Source organism: Pipra filicauda, unplaced genomic scaffold (genome assembly GCF_003945595.2).
Source record: "Pipra filicauda isolate LSUMZ 115617 unplaced genomic scaffold, ASM394559v2 scaffold1004_size98441_pilon, whole genome shotgun sequence".
NCBI lineage: Eukaryota > Metazoa > Chordata > Aves > Passeriformes > Pipridae > Pipra > Pipra filicauda.
Window position 1 is genome coordinate 12,102 of NW_024103435.1, and position 21,383 is coordinate 33,484.

The 21,383-nt window shown below is 50.7% G+C and overlaps 1 protein-coding gene across 1 annotated transcript in view; it reads right to left on the minus strand.

Annotated features, from left to right (window-relative positions):
* LOC113985152 (immunoglobulin like and fibronectin type III domain containing 1) overlaps nucleotides 1-21,383 on the minus strand; it is a 30,350-nt gene that overhangs the window by 5,582 nt on the left and 3,385 nt on the right. Inside the window, exons 4-19 of the mRNA XM_039385513.1 lie at nucleotides 21,338-21,383; nucleotides 20,542-20,589; nucleotides 19,867-19,912; nucleotides 19,008-19,182; nucleotides 18,351-18,464; nucleotides 16,412-16,583; nucleotides 14,404-14,676; nucleotides 9,261-13,298; nucleotides 7,937-8,061; nucleotides 6,856-6,997; nucleotides 6,055-6,351; nucleotides 5,178-5,477; nucleotides 4,154-4,327; nucleotides 2,650-2,778; nucleotides 1,896-2,198; nucleotides 56-144 (exon numbers count right to left, since the gene is read on the minus strand). The exon at nucleotides 21,338-21,383 is cut by the window's right edge and continues 15 nt beyond it. Coding sequence (XP_039241447.1) covers nucleotides 56-144; nucleotides 1,896-2,198; nucleotides 2,650-2,778; nucleotides 4,154-4,327; nucleotides 5,178-5,477; nucleotides 6,055-6,351; nucleotides 6,856-6,997; nucleotides 7,937-8,061; nucleotides 9,261-13,298; nucleotides 14,404-14,676; nucleotides 16,412-16,583; nucleotides 18,351-18,464; nucleotides 19,008-19,182; nucleotides 19,867-19,912; nucleotides 20,542-20,589; nucleotides 21,338-21,383 — 6,471 coding nt within the window. The remainder of the gene's footprint in view (nucleotides 1-55; nucleotides 145-1,895; nucleotides 2,199-2,649; nucleotides 2,779-4,153; nucleotides 4,328-5,177; nucleotides 5,478-6,054; nucleotides 6,352-6,855; nucleotides 6,998-7,936; nucleotides 8,062-9,260; nucleotides 13,299-14,403; nucleotides 14,677-16,411; nucleotides 16,584-18,350; nucleotides 18,465-19,007; nucleotides 19,183-19,866; nucleotides 19,913-20,541; nucleotides 20,590-21,337) is intronic.

Sequence of the window (21,383 nt, forward strand, 5' to 3'; positions counted from 1 at the left end):
CCCGACTCCCAGCACAGGAACAGGCAGGGAGCTCCCCAGTCCATGGAACACGTACCTCGAAGGGAATATTCACCCGGAGGGGGTTTCCTGCTCTTACCACCAGGAGGTTTTTCACCGTGTCGTCGATCAGTAACCTGGGGGGAACTGGTAAACACAGGGGTTACACTCGATAGCTGGACATTTACACCTTTCAAATTCCACTGCTATTTATTTATCACTGCGGGCAAAGGGGGGGAAATGACATGAAAATACATTCACAGCAATCTCTGTTTGTGTGATGTCGGAATCATGGAGAAATTGGCCCTTTGACACACTTTACCCCATCACAGGGATGATCTTTGGTGTTTAAATGGTGTCTGGAGACAAGGAAATTCCGAAGGACACTTACAAATTACACGTTCAACACAGAGCACAGAAAACCCACAGGAGACCAGCCAGAGTTTATTTCAAATAATATTATTTCAGTATTCAAAATATATCGTTTTTTTAACCAATATAATATACTATTGTATTTAGTATTTTTCTTTAAATGCCAAATATAATAGTGTTAAATTATAGTTAGTGTTTCCACTACAAAACTGAAAAACCTGCTTCCCAGATGGTCTTATTTTACCTATTTACTGATTGATTATAAAAGGAGTCTCCAGGCATAGCCCAAAAGTAGACAATTTCCCTTAGGCCCCAAGTTAAGGAAGATGAATCCCTCACAGAATTATCTCTTACTTTGGTAATTCTGCAACATTCCCAAGCAGCAGGGAAAAAAAAAGCAAAGCTACAGATTGTAAATCAAGATGGCAAAGTGGAAATGGTAAAAAACTTTCAAACTAGACAACTAAAAAGTAAAATAAAGTATCCAAAAACCAACCTAAAAATTGGGATTTAAGGGAATGAAATAAAATGCTTAGTTCTACAAGACTGTGTGAAAAGAGACTGAAAACTCTATTTTCCCTTAAAAGAGGTGGGTAGGGATAAGGGATGTGGGGTTTCTGTCTGGTGACTGTGGTAAGGCTCTGCAAGTATAAATATAAAAATATAAAAATATAAATCCAAAGAGAAGAGAGAGTTTTGGGGGTTCTTTTGTCCTAATGAGTCTCCAACATGAGCCAAATGCTGTGCTCTGCACATCTGACATGGGGTAAATATTCAGAATTTCCTGGTGACGTGAGCAGGTAACAGCAGAGTGCAGGGGAGACACGGAGTGCTCATCACCCTCCTGTCAGTCTGGGGTGTGAAGGAAGCTCATCCCCGTGTCCCACAGCCCTCTGTGCAGCCTGGACCTGGCTCCCCGCCAAGTCCCCAAAGATCCACATCGAAATCCCCCCCCTTACATGAAGGAAAGGGAAGAGGGGAAAAGGGACCAAAAGACCCGAAATAAACTGAGCTAAAGCAGTATATATATATATATACATATTTAAACTTATATACCATTGCAAAAAAACCCATTTACATATAAGAAAGAGAAAACCCCAACACCCCGAAACCCAAACGGAAAAACCGATATAGGCAGATGTACACAGCTAGTAGAGAGTTAGCAAACAAAGGAATCTTCATACTTCCCTTAGGAAAGCAGAAGTGCACCACCAGCCATCCCATCCCGAGGGGATGAAGTAACCATCTCCCAGGGCCCACGGCAAACCCCGGGAGCTCAGCGGGGCTGCCCCTCCTCTGCACCCCAACGAAGAGCTCTGACCTCTGACTAACTTCCTTCCCCCTTGTAGTAACACTTCTGCGTATGTACAGGAACAGAATGGAATACTGGGATACAGCCACTTTCCCAGTTTCAGGAAGGCCTGGACCAACCTGGACCAACCAACCTTCCTGGTTGTCAGGAAGGCCTGGGCCAAACCATCACCCCCGGCTGCTCCCGTTCCCCCTGGAAGGAGCCCCCGACTCACCCGCCGGGGCCGCGGCCTCCGCGACGGCCTCGAGCTCCGCGGCCTCCCCGGGGCCGCTGTCGTTGAGGGCCCTCACACGCAGAAAATACTTCTCCTTGGGCTGCAGGCCCTTGATGGTGCCCGTGGTGGCCTCTGCAGGGAGGGTGAGGCACTTGGTCCAGCTGGAGCTGTGGGAAGGCCTCATCTCCACCTCGTAGCCCTTCACTTCGTTCCCATCCTTGACCTCGGGCCTGTTCCACGTCAGGGTGACGCTGGTGCTGTCACAGCTGCTCACTCTGAGCTCCTGCACTTGGCCCGGGGATTCTGGAGAGAGAAATTTTGTGGAAAGTACTTTTTTTTAGGATTTCTGTTCCATCTTTTCAGTCACTTCCTGAGATTCCCCGGCGTTCTTGGAGAGCACTGGATACCCACCCTGCTGTCGTGCCCATGCCTCGTCCCGGTTCTTGAAAGGTGGATCTTTGCTCCTGCCAGCCCTGCAGGACAACCCACAACACCCCCAACATGGCCTGCAGCCCATCCCGAGTCCTTCACACTGCACAAACCCCACACAGGGAGTCTGCCACACCTTCCCTTGGACATCCCACAGGAAATCCTTCTGCTCCTTCCTCGAGCTCATTCTCAACCCTGAAACATTCCCCAGCTATTTGATCTTTGTCTTCACACACTTTTACAGAGCATTTCAGAAGGTCTGCTCTCCACTGACACCCCCAGTGTACGCTGAGCTACCCCAGAAGCAGAAGGACAGAGCACTCACTCGTGGGGTCCCGGGCAAAGACGGGTGGGGAGGGGTCGCTGGCATCTCCTGTGCCAGCAGCATTGACAGCTGCCACCCGAAACTCATACTGCACACCCTTCTTGAGGCTGGTCACCTTCAGCTTCTTGTCTGCAGGAAGGAAAGGAGTGTGTTGGCTCGGCTGAGCTGCCCCCCAGCAGGAAAGGAGAGACAACGATGCTGGACCTCACTCCGGGTAGAATTATGGACTGACTCATTCTCAGGAGCTGTAAATGCTGTCATTGACTCCCCTGCCCCTCCCTATCCAAGTGCGTGTGTACTTCTGGGATGTGTTCATTCAAAATCAAACAGCACTTGAATCACAGAATCACAGAATCATTTAGGGTGGAAAAGACCTCTGAGATTGTCGAGTCCACCCTGTGCCCGATGCCCCCCTTGTCCCCCAGCCCAGAGCACTGAGTGCCACGTCCAGTCCTTCCTTGGATAACTCCAGGGGTGGGGACCCCATTACATCCCTGGGCAGCCCCTGCCAAGGTCTGACCACCCTTTCCAGGAAGAAATTCCTCCTGATGTCCAACCTGACCCTCCCCTGGCACAGCCTGAGGCCGTTCCCTCTCCTCCTGTCCCTTGTTCCCTGGGAGCAGAGCCTGACCCCCCCCTCGGCTCCCCCCTCCTGTCAGGGGGTTGCAGAGCCAGAAGGTCCCCCCTGAGCCTCCTTTTCTCCAGGATGAGTCCCCCCAGCTCCCTGAGTTCTCCTGCTGCTCCAGCCCCTTCCCCAGCTCCGTTCTCTTCCCAGGACACGCTCCAGCCCCTCCGTGTCTCTCTTGAGTTGGGTGGTGCAGAACTGGGCCCAGCACTCAGGGCGCAGCCTCAGCAGTGCTGCTGAGAGTTATTAAGTTAGGGATACAGGATGCATCCTGCTTTTCCTCAGGGGATGATCCTAAACCCTTCTATACCTGAGAAGTCCTAACTTGCCCCTAATAGAAGATGCTGTTATAGTCAAAGCACACTCTGGAGCTCAGACACATCACTTGGGTTTCTTTCTATTCCTTGCATTTATAAAGTCCTGTCTGTAGGACTAAGGACAATAGTTCTGCATGTGAAGCGAAAGCTTTAATTCCAGAAACTGGAGACATCAGAGGAGCTACATCCCAGGATGCAGCATTATCTTCTCTGTGCTCTTCTCCAGGTGCCTCCACGCAACCTAGAAAAGACCCTAATCCTGCCCCCAGGCTCAGCTGGGTTTAAACCAAGAGCTGGCTTTGCTGTGGCACAGCCAGGAAACCTCAGCTGGGAGAAAAATGGAGTTGAGAGAAAACTCCAGAACACACCAGAGCTGAGAAAAATGAAGGTAAAACTTCAGACAGGCTAAAATAGCTGCGAGGGGGGGGTGAGTCAGAAGCTCAAGAACTGCAGAGAAAAACACCAGTGTGAAAAGGTGTGAGATCCAAGCCATTCCTGAACCCAACTGAACTTTTTTACCTTGTCAAGTGTTCCAGATTGTTCCAGGATTTGGGATACTCACCTTTCACAGGCCCATTGGTGACTGGCAGCCAGGTCATGGTGCCCTTCTTGCGTTTCTGAACGATGTATCCCACGATTTGGGAAGTGCCAGTTTTACGAGGTGCTTTCCAGGATATTGTGATGGTGTCCCTGCTGGCACTGACAATCTCAGGGGGATCTGGGGCACCAGGGGAAGCTGGAAAGACATTAGGGTTCCATTATTAGCAGGTGTATTTTTATTGCAAGATAAAACAGTGTTCTGTGTCGTTTCTTCTTCCACTTTCCCCAAGGTATTCCCATGGATGTGCTTTGAAAACCTGGATCCAGCACAGACCTTGCTCCTGAGTTTTGATTTCACAAAAGACCTGCTGTCAGCAGGACTGACAATTCCACTGTCAGCCAATGGAGTGAGGTGTGTCCTTCTTATGTGGTAGGAACAGTCAGCATCAGTCTTGCTTTTAGTGACAGAAACTGGGACCAGAATGGCTTTTTAACTCTCTGCTAAAGCTTTCAAAATACATAGTCAGTGTAGAAAGAACCAGAATATAGCAGTGCTCTCTCTAGTACTGCATTTGTGCTCATGGCTAACCTGTTCTAGTATTTGAACTCATTGAAGGACAAAGACTCCAACAATTTCCAAAGTTGTTTGGACACCAGGGGAATGGAGTGGTCATGCTACAAATGCTGCACCTACGGAGACACTGCTTTGCCCAGGAAGCTGAGAAAAGGCCTCACAGGTTCCCTTTGTAGCCACACTGGGAAAAATTTCCTTTGATCTGGATGCGTTTTGCATTTCCCCTCTGGAATTGGTTTTCCAATTCAGGATGGAGCATTGCCAAGAGGGCAACTCCTCCTCAGCAGCACCAGAGCCTACAACAAACTGCTGCTCTTGCTGTGCAGCCTCCACAGGTTTGTGTGAAGACCTCACAGCCACCACTAGAGTTTAGATCTGCAGCAACACCCCAAATGCAGTGAGTGTTCTCTGATGTCGGCTTTGACAATGGATTTCCCAACCTGAATTGTGAATGATGAGAAGTTCTCCTCACCTTTGCCAGCCGCCTTCACTTCGCCCGACTCCAGCGCGTCGCTCGTCCCCTCCACGTTCACGGCCCTCACCCTGAAGTAGTAGCTCGTGTCTTCTTCCACCCTGTTGGTGGTGAAGGTGGTGCAGCTCCTGGGGGTGTCTCCCAAGGTCTCCCAGTCGTTCTTGCCCGCCTGCTGCCTCTCCACGAGGTACCTCTGCACTGGTTTGCCCCCATCGTCCTTCGGGGGCTGCCACTGGATGGTGATGGCATTGGCAGAGCTCTCCACGACTTTGATGGGTCCTGCTGGTGGCTGTGGCTTGTCTGGAAAGATGGACAGAGGGATGATGAGTTGGCTCCAGACCCAGATGTGCTCCTGGGTTTGGAGCACACACTGGCTCTTGCTCACCAGCTGCGAGACTGTTCCTGATGGCACAGCGTCAGGATGAAATTGCCTCTTCCAAATATCCACTCTTCTAACTTTGATGGAAAGGGGGAGCCAGGCCCTTGCTCTCCCTGTTCCCATAAGCACTGCACCAAGTCAGCTTGATAACACAGGAAGAATGTCATTTCTGGTCTCCCAAGAGGGCCCAGACATCGATGGTAGGGCTGAATTTGGCCTTGACACCCCGTTTCAGATTTGCATGTTGAGCACAGTCCCATCTCCCATAGTCTCTCAGCGTTCCAAACTCAGCTGCTGAGGCTGGGAAAAACCAAACCAGACTTGTGCCACCTTATACTAAAAGGCAAGAAGCACGTCAGCAATCTTTTCTTGTACCCTGATTTAGTGGCAAAATGCAGTCTTGTTCCTCTTGGAACACCCTGCAGCTCCAAATAAGATTGTCACCAGTGTCAGTGGGTTCCCTGCCTGAGCTGAGCAGTGGATTTATGGGGCTCTTACCTATGACCATGAGCTTTAAGTTGATCTCCAGGACTCCGCTGTCGTTCTTCAGCCTGACCTTGTAATCCCCACGGTCCCTCCTGTCGCAGCTGGGGATGGACAGCGTGGTGTGGGTGTCTGTTTTATCCACACGGATCCTGGTGTCATCTGCCAGCTCCATCTTGTCCTTGAGCCACGTGGCCCTGATGGGCAGACGGCCCTCGAAGGGGATCCTGAGCTTCACTGCCTGCCCGGCCTTGGCCACCGTGGGGACACTGCTCAGGTTCTTGAGGAGAACTTTGTCAACCTGTGGAGGGTCTGACCAGGCGATACAAAAAGTCACTAAAAACCACAATTCAGAGAGGACAAGGCTCAGAGGGAAGGACTCCCCTTGGGATGCTGCCAGGAACTCTGAGGACCTCACAACACTTGGACCTTCACTGGTTTTGTGCTCCGGGATTCACAAACTTGTGCTTTGCTACGGGATAATTATCACGAGGTTTTGTGGTGTCACAAAAACCTTCCACTGGAGAAGGTTTCTCTTTAGCAACACACTAAACACAAAGAATGAAGAACTGCTCTGATAAAGTGTTCTGTGCACCCCAAAATCTCTGAGTTACCAACAGGATCTATGTGGGAAGGCTCCCTAGTTAAATTTGTGAATACAAAATGCACCAACCTGTACAAAAACCATCTCTCAGTTATCTTGGAATTCTTATAACAAAACTACCTCCATAACCAACTACTGGTCTCTGATAAAACATATTACATTTAAAGCCCATCAAAGCTCATGTCCTGCATTGGTGCTTTGAACAGACTCACCTTCAACAAAAATTGAAGCCTCAGTTTTCACATCTCCACCTTCAAACCTGTATTTCCCAGCATGAATGTCTTCAGCTTTGTTAATAATTAGTTTGTGGACTAGACCTTTCTTTTCAAATACAACTCCTTGCATGCTTGTCAACTACAAGGCAAAGGACAGAGACCCATGCTTTGAGAAAAAAAGGGAAAAAAGCAATCCCAACTGAAACTGAGATAAGCATTATCAACATACCCCCCACAAAGACTTGATTTTTTTCAAAGATCAATTAAAATAAATGTTAGATCAACCTTCAAGCTCTCTCTTTCTGTTCTTAATGACAAAACTTTTGATCAATGCTTGAGTCTGACACCTCAGAAGTCCTACAATATCATCTGGATCCCACAGCTGGAATCACTCTTCAGCGTTCTTCAGGAACATAGAATAAAGGATATAGAATATATCTATAGGATATGAATATGTGGTGGTGGTGATGGGTTCAAGATTGGAGTTGATGATCTTAGAGGTCTTTTCCAACCCAAACAACCCTATAATTCTGTATGATGTCTGTGCTTGACCTCAAGCACTAATTTGAATGAACACTCTCCGTGATATCCCCGCCTGAAAGATCCTTTGAGGATTCTTCCCTTGCTTTTGGCATTTTTCTCTCATTCACCCAGGAAAAGAAGAAGGGTTGCATTGCAAGCGACCACATCATCTCCATCCTTGAAAAAGAATGGAAAACACAAAGCTGGCTGTTGTCAGCAAGAATGGGAATGTCTGGTAGCAGGCAGGGGGGGAAATCTTCCTGGGTTTCTATCAGGAAGCAGATGCCCCATCCCTGTAAGTGTTGGACGGGGCTGGGAGCAGCCTGGGCTAGTGGAAGGAGTCCCTGCCCCTGGCAGGGGGTGGGAACAAGATGGTCTTTGAGGTCCCTTCCAACCCAAACCGTCCTGGAATTCTGTGAGTCTGTGAATCTCTCCAGGGCCACGCTCCGGCTCAGCAGAGGGCAGAGGGAAGGACACCTTGGCACGGCACTTAGGGAGTGAAGGAGAGAGCAGAGCATTGCTGACCAAAGGAAACAGGGAGTGGAAGGACACCCACCTTCAGCCCGTCTTTAAACCAGGTTCCTGTCACGTCATCCTTGCTGACGGTGCAGGAGAGCTCGGCTGGTTCCCCCTTCACCACCCGGACCGTGGCCAGCTGCTTGTTGAGGTAACACCGGGGCACTGAGCAGTCAGGGGGAAATGGGGAGAACATGGACATGGACGTGCATGGGAAGAGAAAAGAGAGCTTTTTAGAACATGTATCCTGTGGTCATGACAGGCTTTTGTGCCCCACCCTGTGACCACCTGGGTACCCTCAGAAGGGACGTGCCAGCCTGGCCTGTTCATGGTACAGTCCCACCATCAACCCCCGGGCAACGGAGTCATCACAAATCACACTGTTCAGCTACAGATTTGCTGCTTTATGTCTGTGCTGATTGTCTTGGCTCCCCCTACAGCCAGCGGGGAAAAACAGGCTGTTCCAGGGTGTGGATATCCTGCTTCACCATCCTCTTCCTCTGCACTGACCAGACATGGGGCTGCCATGGGGGTTCCCCCAAACAGCCCCGGGAATATTGTTCTCACCCCCATATTCCTCTTTCCCTTTCCAAGTTCTTCTCCATTAACAACCTCATCCCCTCTCTAATAAACACCCCTTGAACTCCAATTTTGTTTTACTTCCTTATTCATATTTTGTTTGCCTCGATAGTTCCTAATTTGTCAGTAATCCCATTAGGTGAATATTTCCCTTTGGTTATACATTTGAAATCCTCATTTCTACAATTTTCACATCGTCATCTTGCTAGTGGAGCCACAGGTCTTACTCAAACAGCAACAAACACATTACTCCCCTTTTACTATATCAGCACCTTATTATTTCTGATGTTACAAGACAAAAGAGCTCTTTATATTATATAATCCAGTATAAGCAGGCACTTTACATTAGGCCTGACCAAATAGAACCAAATAGAAGCAAAGAATTATCCCCAGAACTTGGAAAACCACAGTTCTTTGCACTAGACGTTAGAAAAAATAAGTTTTAAATTAGCAACAAGTTTTAAATTACAACAATATCAAAGGAACACGATGATATTCCTTGAAACTTTATGGGAATTGGTCGGTTCCACGTGGATGTGAAACGTATTTGAATGAACAGATGAGACCCGATTTAGACCATTTAAGCAAAGATCATTTAAATATTGAAGGCAATTTGATCAGAGCAAGTCGTGTAAGATAAACAGCAAATCAGTGGGAGAATTAGGAAGGGATCACAACCAAATTTCTACACAGAGCTCTGTTTGTCTGTCTTTGCAGGATCAGGAACGTGAGTGTCCAAATGCAAAGCCCAGGAGTCACCAACGAGCCACTGCAGCACCACGTACCTTTGAGATCATCCAGGCAGGACCGTCTCTTCTGGGCTGTGCTTTCCGCGTTGGTCGGGAGATCCTTTGCTTTAACATCCAGGTCAGGTTCCTCCTTTCTCTGGCTTGCTGGGGCAAGCCCACCAAAAAGAGCTGACATCTGGTCATGACTGGGTGGACCTTGACCAAAACCACCTGAACTGCTCCCATCAACAGGTCTGTTCCAGGATTTGCTCCCTGCCCCTCCAAAGGCGGAATCTCTGCCATAAAGGGAGCCCAACTGTCCTAAATCTCTGCCCTCACCCCAGACATCTCCTTGACCTGACAGTGACCCTCTGTCACCAACTGAACCTTGGTTCCCTGATCCTCTGCCATCACTGGCAATGCCCTTTCCATACTCACCACCTGGTCCACCACCACCTCCCACACCTCCTTTACCAAGGAATGAATCCCTTCCATCCCCTCCCAACCTCCCACCAGCTCCTGCACCAGCCCAGGCTCCAGCTGATCCCACATCCTTGCCGTAGGGAGACCCAGCGCCCCACACTGCAGAGCCACCCACACCCCCCCCTTCCACGGAAAAGTTCTCTCCTCCTGCTCCCCCTGGATATCCCGGAGCTCTGCCCAGCCCACCATCCCTGCCACGCTGAGATCCCATCGCTCCCTCACCTCCAAAGGGAAAAGGAGCAGCTCCTGCCACAGCCCCAGCTGGGAGACCATCCTTTCCATAGGGAGACACAACTCCTGCACCACCAGCAACACCAACACCAGCCCCAGCTGGGACACCATCCTTTCCATAGGGAGACACAACTCCTGCACCACCAGCAACACCAACACCAGCCCCAGCTGGGACACCATCCTTTCCATAGGGAGACACAACTCCTGCATCAGCTGGGACACCATCCTTTCCATAGGGAGACACAACTCCTCCAGCACCACCAGCACCACCAACACCAGCCCCAGCTGGGACACCATCCTTCCCGTAGGGAGCCCCAACTCCCCCTGCACCAGCTACACCAGCCCCACCAGCCCCAGCTGGGAGACTATCCTTCCCATAGGGAGACACAACTCCTGCACCAGCTGGGAGACCATCCATTCCATAGGGAGACCCAACTCCCCCTGCACCAGCTACACCAGCCCCACCAGCCCCAGCTGGGACACCATCCTTCCCATAGGGAGACACAATTCCTCCTGCACCACCAGCAACACCACCAACACCAGCTCCAGCTGGGAGACCATCCTGTCCACAGAGAGCCCCAACTCCCTCTGCACCACCAGCACCACCAACCCCTGCTCCAGCCAGGACACCATCCTTTCCATAGAGAGCCCCAACCCCCCCTGCACCAGCTGCACCAACCCCACCAGCACCACCAGCCCCAGCTGCAAGACCATCTATTCCATAGGGAGAACCAACTCCCCCTGCACCAGCACCACCAGCACCAGCCCCAGCTGGAAGACCATCCTTTCCATAGGGAGACCCAAATGCCCCTACACCAGCACCACCAACACCAGCACCACCAACACCAGCACCACCAACACCAGCTCCAACTGGAAAACCATCCTTTCCAAAGGGAGCTGCAACTCCCCCTGCACCAGCACCACCAATACCAGCTCCAGCTGGGAGACCATCCTTTCCATATGGAGATCCAACTCCCCCTGCACCAGTAGCACCTGCTCCAGCTGGGAAACCATCCATTCCATATGGAGCTCCAACACCTCCCACACCACCACCTGGAGCTCCACCAATGCTTGGTCCAGCCAGGACACCATCCTTTCCATAGGGAGCCCCAATTCCCCCTGCACCAGCTACACCAGCACCACCAGTACCAGCCCCACCAGGGACACCAGAGAGAGCTCCAACTCCCCCTGCACCAGCTACACCAGCAGCACCAAAACCTGCTCCCACTGGGAGACCATTCTTTCCATAGGGAGCCTCAAATCCCCCTACACCAGCAGCACCAACTCCTGCTCCAGCTGGGAGACCATCCTTTCCATAGGGAGCCCCAAATCCCCCTGCACCAGCACCACCAACCCCTGCTCCAGCTGGGAGACCATCCTTTCCATAGGGAGCCCCAAATCCCCCTGCACCAGCACCACCAGCAGCACCAACCCCTGCTCCCACTGGGAGACCATCCTTTCCATAGGGAGCCCCAAATCCCCCTGCACCAGCACCACCAGCAGCACCAACCCCTGCTCCCACTGGGAGACCATCCTTTCCATAGGGACCCCCACCTCCCCCTGCACCAGCAGCACCTGCTCCAGCTGGGAAACCATCCATTCCATAAGGAGACCCAACACCTCCAAAGCCACCACCTGCAGCTCCACCAGTGCCTGCACCAGCAGGGAGGCCATCTTTTCCATATGGATACCCAAACTCTCCTGCACCAGCAGCACCAGCACCACCAACACCAGCTCCAGCTGGGAGACCATCCTTTCCATAGGGAGAACCAAATCCCCCTGCCCCAGCTACACCAGCAGCACCAACACCTGCTCCAACTGGGAGACCATCCTTCCCATACAAAGATCCAACACCTCCAAAGCCACCACCTTCAGCTCCACCAACACCTGGTCCAGCAGGGATGCCATCTTTTCCATATGGATACCCAAGTGGCCCTGCACCAGCACCACCAGTACCACCAGTCCCAGCCCCAGCTGGGACACCATCCTTTCCATAAAGAGCCCCAAATCCCCCTGCACCAGTAGCACCAGCACCTCCAACACCATCTCCAGCTGGGAGACCATCCTTCCCATAGGGAGCCCCAAATCCTCCTGCACCAGCACCACCAACCCCAGCTCCAGCTGGGACACCATCCATTCCATAGGGAGCCCCAAATCCCCCTGCACCAGCACCACCAACCCCTGCTCCCACTGGGAGACCATCCTTTCCATAGGGAGCCCCAAATCCCCCTGCACCAGCACCACCAACCCCTGCTCCCACTGGGAGACCATCCTTTCCATAGGGAGCCCCAAATCCCCCTGCACCTGAACCACCAGCACCACCAGCCCCTGCTCCAAGTGGCCGACCATCTGGACCATAGAAAGCCTCCATTTCTCCTACAGAACTGCCACCTGCACCAGGTAGAGCCCCATCTCCACTTGGAAGGCCACCTGGGCCATACAGCGAGCCAGACCTGCCCCCCTGACCCAACTGAGCACTGGCATGAGGTGCCAGGCCATCCTTGCCATAGGGAGCCCCTGTTTGTCCCTGTCTGTTTATCCCTGCTCCGTTCATGTCACCCACAGTCAGATCACCACCCTTGCCACGGTGGGACCCCATTCCTCCTGCAGCCCCTGCAGCACTCCCCCACGCTGCAGCCCCTGGGCCAGCCCTGCTGAACAGATCCCCCACACCATCTCCCACTCTGGCTGAACCAGGACTGAGCCCATCTGGCACAGAACTTCCATCAGTGGCACCAAACCTCCCAACACCCCCAAAGCCAGCTCTGGAGCTGGGATCACCTAAATTCCCATCCTTGTCATACTGAGAGCCCAAACCTTCTCCACCATCCATGTCCATGTGACCAGCACCCAGCACACTCTCTCCTCTGCCAGCCACAGAATCCCGTCCCCCTGCTCCTCCTGCTCCATCCCCAGGACCTTCCCTGCCTGGCACAGAGTCCTTGCCGTGCACAGGCCTTAATCCACCTTTGCCTCCTAAGCCTTTTAATCCAAAGATGCTGCCATCATTTGTCACTGAGTCTCCATCTAGATCTGCTCCAGAAAACTGCCCAGGCCCCATCCCTCCGTTTATGTGGGTTTTGCGGAGCCCCTCTTTTCCCAAAAATATGTGGCTTCCATCATCAGTATCCATGGAGTAGCCTTGGCTGCTGCCTTGGTCACTGCCTTGGCCTCTGTCCTGGCTGCTGCCTTGACCCTTCCTGTACCAGCCCTTTTTTTCCACGCCAGTGTCCATGGCATGACCTTCATCCCCGGCACGTTCCTGGCGCCGAAGTTTCCTCGCCCTTTCATTGTCTGCCATCGTTTCCTTCAGCCACTCAGATGTCTCCCTTTCGATTTTTTCAATTCCTTCCTCATCCTGTCTCTTCTTCCCTTTGGCATCTGCGTTGAAGGTGCATTGTTTGATTGGAGCAGACAGAATTTACAGAAAAAGAGGGGGGGGAACAAAGAACAGATGATCAATAGGTCACCTATTGCATCAGTGGCCAAAGAAAATGTGTAAGCAATTTTATAATTTAATTTTAGGATACAGACACATAATGCATTTAAATAAATTTCAATTCATTTCAAATTCTGAATTTTTTCAGTGTCACATTCAGACAATGAAAAGTTAATTAGAGACAATTATTTTTATTTAAAACACAACTTTTTTAGTGGAACACGGTTGTTATAACAAACAAACAAACAAGACAAAACTGACAGAAAAACAAATTTCCAGCACGACAGGTCTGATTTAGAGGGGCTTAGATTGTATCTGGAACTCATTAGTTCCTTTTGCCTTCTCCCTGACCCCATGCCTGCTGTAGTGTGGTCCCAGTGACAGCTTCCTCAAAAACACCTGGTGAGATATGGAGCAGTTTTTGATAACAGAGAACATTGTAGGTGCAGCAATAAGCCAATAGGATTTGTCAGGATTAATTAAAAAGAGAAAAATTGGTCTCATTTGAAGAGGAAAGGGGGTCTAACCAGACCTTCATTTTCCCAAATAGAATTTAGAATCACAGAATCCCAGAATGGTTTGGGTTGGAAGGGACCTTAAAGCTCATCCAGTCCCACCCCCTGCCATGGGCAGGGACACCTCCCACTAGCCCAGGTTGCTCCAACCTGGCCTTGGACACTTCCAGGGGTCCAGGAGCAGCCACAGCTTCTCTGGGCAACTGTACCAGGGCCTCCCCACCCTCACAGGGAGGAATTCCTTCCCAGTATTCCATCTATCCCTGCCCTCTGTCACAATGAAGCCACCCCCCCTTGTCCTGTCCCTCCATCCCTTGTCCCCAGTCCCTCTCCAGCTCTCCTGGAGCCCCTTTAGGCCCTGCAAGGGGCTCTAAAGTCACCCCAGAGCTCAACACCCCCAACTCCATCATCCATGACTGAGGAACCAGAGGCTCAACAATTGATTTCTCAGCATGGAAACATCTCCCTGGACAATGAGGCAGCGAGAGGAACGTTCCCGTGTCCCACCCCCCAGACCCACCCCGGCACTCACACTCCACGAGCAGCCAGGCGCTGGAGGAGCCCTGCCCCGCCTCCAGCGTGTACATCCCGCTGTCCGAGGGCTCCACGTTCTTGATGATGAGCTGGTGGGTGAGGCCGTCGGGCGACACGGAGATGTGGTGCCTGGGGCCGGCCCGCAGGGCGTGTGTCTTGTGCAGCCAGGCGGGGCGGTGGCAGGGGGTGCGCAGGACGCAGCGGAACTCGGCGTCCCCCTGCTCGGGGCAGCGCAGGTCGCGGAGCGGCTGCTGGAACCGCGCGGGGATGGCTGCGAGGGGAAACCACAGCTGTCGGTGCCGAAAAGCTGCTCAGAGACCTTGCATCCTCTGGGCAGCGAGGTATCTACTGTGATGCCTCAGGGTCTTTTTGATTTTTCTGATTTTATAAGTTTTAGAAGTAGTTCTGTAGTAAATGTAGGTCTTAGAACCAGCTGCATTTATTCCCTTACCCTTACCCTTACCACAGCAGATACACATTCCCCAACCCTCTTACCCCATTCCATCCTCCTCACATCAATTACCCCCCCTAAATTCCATTAGAATATTTAGACTTCCCCTCAAGGTAGGCCTCTCCTCTTTAAGAACATCTAATCCCTGGCCTGAGCCGCAAGGTACAGTCAAGAACTCCATGCCCTCCATACTCCCAGGAAGACCAAGGGGATGAAGAAAAGGGTCTCAAAAAGACCCCAGACCCAATTCCCAAGGGACCCGCTGGGGGTGGACGGGGTGAAGGCTGGGGGGTGGATAAAATCCGGGATTGGACAGACAGTGTTATAAAATTGTAGCCCTGGATCGGAGCTGCACATCTTGTAACCTCAGTGCCCGAGAGGCACTGTTAAACCCCTTTCTTACCTTACCTCCATATTAAGTTGCCTCCGAGTTTTTTTTCCTCCCCAAGTTTTCTTTAGGCAACAATTGCAAAGCAACGCTGGGAGCGAGGCAGGTGGCCCTGCCCAGGGCACCACACAAATCAAGGGGTTTATATGGTTTTACACATGTGATTACTGGCATATTCATATGATTACATCTATCTATACATATTCATGACAGGTGGAGCTCAGGGAGGTGCTTCTCTTGGCACTGAATTTCGGGGGTACATCCAACCTTGGCCTCAAGCTGGGGGTCGTCTTCTCACCTTTCTTGCTCTGACCTTCTTACCTTTCCATGGGTCTTGTCCTAACTACTGAAGCTTGCAGAAAGGCTCCAAGCCTTTTCCTCCTATTCAAATGTCCACCTTATCCTAATTTATTACCCCCAGGTTCATTGTACACCATTTCTAGCATTGTTCTGGGTTTAGGTCTAGTGAACAGAACAGAACAGCTCTGAGCAGCAGAACAAGGGCTAGGGGGGCTTTTCTTAGCAGGCCCAGATATCTCAGTTAACTCTTTCAGGCCTGGCCTTTGTTTCACTATGGAAAGGCAACAGCTCATTCTGTCCTCCCGGAAAAAGCTCGTTGCAGCTCAGGGAAGGAAGAACAGAGGGTTGTGGTGCCCGTGAGCATCGGTTTAGTGGGAAAAAGGGAACACTGAGATGTGATCCTGCAACCAATTCTGCAGGATGGACCAGCAGAAAAGTGGATTTTTGTGCCATTATCTTCTGAGACATTTATCCCACACGTCACTGATGTGCTGACAGTTTGTAGTCATCAATATATTCCTGCAGCACAATGCTTGGATTGAGTTACATCATTATTATTCTGAGCTTACAGAAGGAAACTATAGCATGGGGAAGTTGAGGAATGTGCTCACTGTCATCCACAAGTCAGAGCCAAACTGGTTCTTGAACCTAGACTTAGTCCTTTGGACTGCAAATGCAGCACCTAAATCACATAATCAGCCTCCTGCTCTTTTTCACCTCTGCCATACAGGGAGCCCTTATTTGGCAACATCAAGCCAGTCAGTCCTCTGTAGCTGTCAGGAGTTACTGCTGAGCTTTGCATTTGCTCCCAGATAAAATTTTCAAGCAAAAAAAAATAACCTTTTGTTATAGTTGTACATCACACACCTTCAGCATCCAGCTCAGTGGAGAAAACAGGGACGTCCTCCACCCTGACCTGGTACACGCCTGCATCCTCTGGCTGCACGTCGTTGATGATGAACTGGTACCTCCTCCCAATCCTCCTCAGGCAGTGCTTCCTGTACTCATCCCCCGTCCCGTAGCGGAGCCGCTGCCCGTCCTGGGGAGAGGAGGAGTGTTCCCACACGGGCAGAGCTCAGCTGGTGCCAGGCACTCACAGACTCACAGAATCCCAGGATATGCTGAGTTGGAAGGGACCCACAAGGACCATCCAGTCCAACCCTCAGCCCTGCACAGGCCCAGCCCCAGAGTCCCACCCTGTGCCCCAGAGGATCAGCCAAACCCTCCTGCAGCTCTGGCAGCCTTGGTGCTGTGCCCACTGCCCTGGGGAGCCTGGGCAGTGCCCAACCAGCCCCTGGGGGAAGAACCTTTGCCTGAGATCCAACCTGAGCCTGCCCTGACACAGCTCCAGCCGTTCCCTGGGTGCTGTCCCTGGTCCCCCCAGAGCAGAGCTCAGTCCCTGCTCCTCCTCTGCCCCTGCCCAGGAATTGGAACTGCACTGAGGTCTCCCCTCAGTCTCCTCTGCTCCAGCTGAACACACCAAGTGCCCTCAGTGTCCTCCCACGGCTTCAAATCAAGGCCCTTCCCCACCTTCATGTCCCTCCTTTGGACACTCTCTATTGGTTTCATATCTTCCTCACATTGTTGTGACCAAAACTGCCACAATATTCCATGTGAAGCCAGCCCAGAGCAGAGCACAAATCAGGGCAAATTGGTGCTACAATCCCCTCGTTGATACAAATGAGTAACTGCAGAGAAGTCTCCACTCTGCTCCTGCTGACAGTGGTCAGGGCTCATTGCTTGTGCAACATCTGTGCATAAAGTCCTGCACAGAACAGAGCCCCAGACCCTCAAACTGGGCAGAACAGCAGCTCTTTGCTGGTCCACATAAGGGTTTGAGGCTTAACTAATGCACAGTCACAGTAACTGCAAAGACAAAGTGCTTTCTTTGCTCAGATTTCAGCATCCTCACAGGTGGAGAAGCAGGAGAGTTCCCTTTCTGGAACACGACTGAGTTACATTCTCCACTCTGTGGCTCAGAGACTTCATGTCATACCTTTGATTCAGAAGTTCATGGTTAGTCTGATCTCTCCAATGAATCCTGATTTCCCCTGTGTTAGAGCCACTAACCCCAGTTTGACTGGAATTTAACTTCCAGAGACACATCCACGGCCCTGAGCACCCAGGGATCACATTGGAGGAACTACACATCTAAATGGGAGATTTTACTGCCTTGACATTTCCTTTCATGGAAGGGAGTTATAGTGGAATAACTTTAGAAAGGGAATAAAATTTACATGAAACTGCAGGATTTCTGCAGCCTGAAAGACTCTGTTAGGACAAGGGGTGATGGCTTTAAACCAAAGGAGGGTCAATTTAGATCAGATATAAGAAAGTAGATTTTTACAGTGAGGGTGGGGAGGCCCTGGCACAGGTTGCCCAGAGCAGCTGTGGCTGCCCCATCCCTGGAAGTGTCCAAGGCCAGGTTGGACGGGGCTTGGGATAGTGGGATAGTGGAAGGTGTCCCTGCCCATGGCAGGGGGTTGGACTAGTTGGCCTTTTAAAGGTCCCTTCCAACTCCAGCTGTTCTATGAACCTCTTCTCACTGGCAGAGCTCTTGCCAAGGATGTCAGTGACTGACTGTGTGCCCTGTGTTGGATTTACAAACCCCAGGGGATGTTCACCCCCAAAGACTGCACACACCAACACTCCTCCCTAACCCAGGGCTCTGCCAAGGACAGACAACTTGATTTGCTCTCCCCATGCTCAGCAGATGAAGCATTTTCTGCAGGAGACTCCAGTGGCTGCTCTGACCAGCTGCCCCACCTGCCCCCAGCTGCTGCTGCCCAGCCCCCCTGCCCCTCACCTTGAGCAGATACACGTTGCTGTTTTTGTTTTTCAGCTCCATCTCCAGGCTGAACGTGGCGTTTCCCTCCTTGTCGACTTTGATGTGTTCCAAGTTTTTGATACTATGAATTAACTGCACAGGAAAATCAAAGAACCTCGTAAATGGTAAAGCTGCTGTGACAGAAGTTCCTAAACTGTTGAATTAATGTGAAATCTACTGTTTATCTGCAGATAAAGAGCTACCTCTAAGGTTATGTGTGCAGAAGATGTTTTTGTGAGCTCCCACGGTTTCCTCCTGCACACAAATTGTATTTTACATGCTGCCTCTTGATCATTCACACACTGTCCATGCAGGTTTCTACATGCCCCTGTATGTCAAGGCCAATTTTGACTCTTGAGCATATAACTTTTCAGTTTGGAGTCCAAATTCTCATCAGAGGCAGCTGAACCTCCCTGTGGTCAGTGTCTCCTAAAATCTATGAACTGGATTTCAAAAGAGTCATCAGTATTTTCATCTGCAGGAGTAAAATGAGACTTCTTTAAACACTGTCATAAATCACTCTCTCATCCAGTAAGATTTTCATCTACAAAGCAATTTAAGAAGATTTAGCCTGTTGCCAGAAGCTACTGAGGACTCTGCTGTTTGTTAGAAATCAGTGGTTTCAGTTTATTTTACCTCATCTTGTTCACTCTCTGTGTCCTTCCTCAGCTCCTGCAGCTTCCTCAGCATCCCACGGAAGTCGACAATTCCATATTTAATGCAGATTTTCTCGTAGTCTCTCCTGTCTGCGTGGAGCAGCAGCTGCCACACGGCCTCTTTGTCCAGGGGTTTGGGTTTTGGTGCTACAACCCTTGGAACCAGGGGGAGGAAAAAAGAAAAATCTAGACATTTTGACAGACAACAAAACATCTCGGTTTTTTTTCTATATTTCATTCTCTTTCATCTCTCTCCATCATTTCTGTGGTTCACTGGGCCCTGGAGGTGCAGGCAGGAAAGAAGGGGGCTCCTCCAGAAGAGGTTTCCTGTATCTGTACCATGAATTAAGTGATGACAGGGAACAACTGTCGACACTGTTCCATTATCAGCAGAGTCACTGGCACAGTTTGGAACCAGAGCTCTGCACAGGCCAGAGGTCATTCCCAGCAGGCAATCCTGGGAGGTTCCCAGCTGGGAAGGGAAGGGGCTGTGCCATGTACACTGGCCAGGGAGCCAGGGCTCACCCTGATCATCCAGAGCCACCAGGACATGAAGATTTGCCCCTTGGCCAGGAAGTTACTTGTGAGCTGAACATGGGAGAGCAGAGGAACATCTTTCCAGCCAGAATCTGCAGAGGGACATTCCTCCCAAAGGAGGTTGGTGCCTTGTGTTATCTCAGCCTCACAGGCAGGGCTGAGCTGTCCTGGGTGTCTCTGTACAGGGAGGTCTCACCACAACTTTGGAAACAAGAGGTGTTGCCCTGCAGGTCTGTGAAGCTGTCCCCTGTCCCCAACAAGCTTCCAGAAGTGTGACAGTGGCCCTCACTGTGGAGACTCACCTCTTCCTCAGCAGCTTCTTGGAGTCCTGGAGTGTCTTCTTCAGCTCTGTTAGAGGGGTGGAGGGAAACAACAAACCTTCAGACACCCAGCACTGTAAAATCCATCCCCAAAGAGAAGATGATGCAAACCAACCCCTGACAAGAGCCCTCCCTGCCGGGCTCTGGGGATTTGCCTCACACTTTCCAAACTGTCGTGAAACTTGGAGTCAGTTCTCACTGCCAGACTCGTCCTCTGAGTGCCAGCAATGCTCATTGCTCCCTCAGGGGCTTTCCTCCAGTAACCCACTATTTTCCATATGAACATGTTTGATCCAGCTGTATTTGACATCCCAAAGTCCTCCTCTAGCACTAATGATTCTGCAATCACTAATTAGAGCAGCTCAAAGCCATGTTTAACATCATCACTTTACCCAAAGGTAAGGAGCAAGCAGAGATGAGAGAACATCAGAGATTCATTAATCTTTTTCTTACTTTAGTCTTTACAGATTTGGGATAGTAATAATGTGGCAGACAGAGTATTATTAACTATGCCTCCTCTATAATATAATATAATATAATATAATATAATATAATATAATATAATATAATATAATATAATATAATATAATATAATATAATATAATATAATATAATATAGTATAATATAATATAATATAATATATATTTTTCTCTTACCATCAGCAGCATGAACAGGAACATATTTTGCTTTCCTCTTAAAGCCAACTGATAGTTTATAAGAGAAAACAGAAGGAAAACAAGCCATGAGATGAACAAACAGCAGTAAACCAATGACCCATGAAACTTCAGTATCTGTTCCCAGTGTAAGGGGAAACCCCAGTTTGGATTTCTCTGTCAGTCTGACATGGGCTCCCAGGAATCTCCATCTATAAATGTGATATTTCCATTGCAATGGACTCTGTGCTTCCTGGATGCTCCACACAGAGGAGGAGAACGTTTCTGCCCCATGAATTTGATGGTTTAAGCAAGGGGAGGGAACATTAACACCTTGTTTTGGAGGTGGGGAGCCACGGTGGAAGTGGCCAACTGCAGAGACATGCCCTCTAAACTTGCTTTAGAGGACACTTCCAGCACAGTCCAGCTTCTGCTCAAACAGATTCCGGGAACATCAGTTGTATTTGCCCCACAAAATGCCCATTTCTCCCCACTGACTCTAAAGGGCAGCAGGGGACCACAGCTGAAGTGGGATGGACCCCTCCCACAGGACTGGTTTGTTCAGCAACACAAAGGAAGGTGGAGCCCAGTCAAACCCAGAGGGACAGGTTTGCATCCCCAATTCCACAGTTCTCCCTTGCCTCAAAGCTCCCAGTGCCACGGAGCCACCAACAGACCTGCAGTCCTCGGGGAGGGGAATAAGAGACCTTCACACCGAGGATGCTCAGACAGAGCCCGGGGCACCCACCCCGGGGCAGCCAAGGACTGTTTGGGACCTTTGGAGCCCCGTCAGCCCCACCTTGGATGATCCTGAGGCCCACGGAGCAGGAAGCTTCCCCGTACTC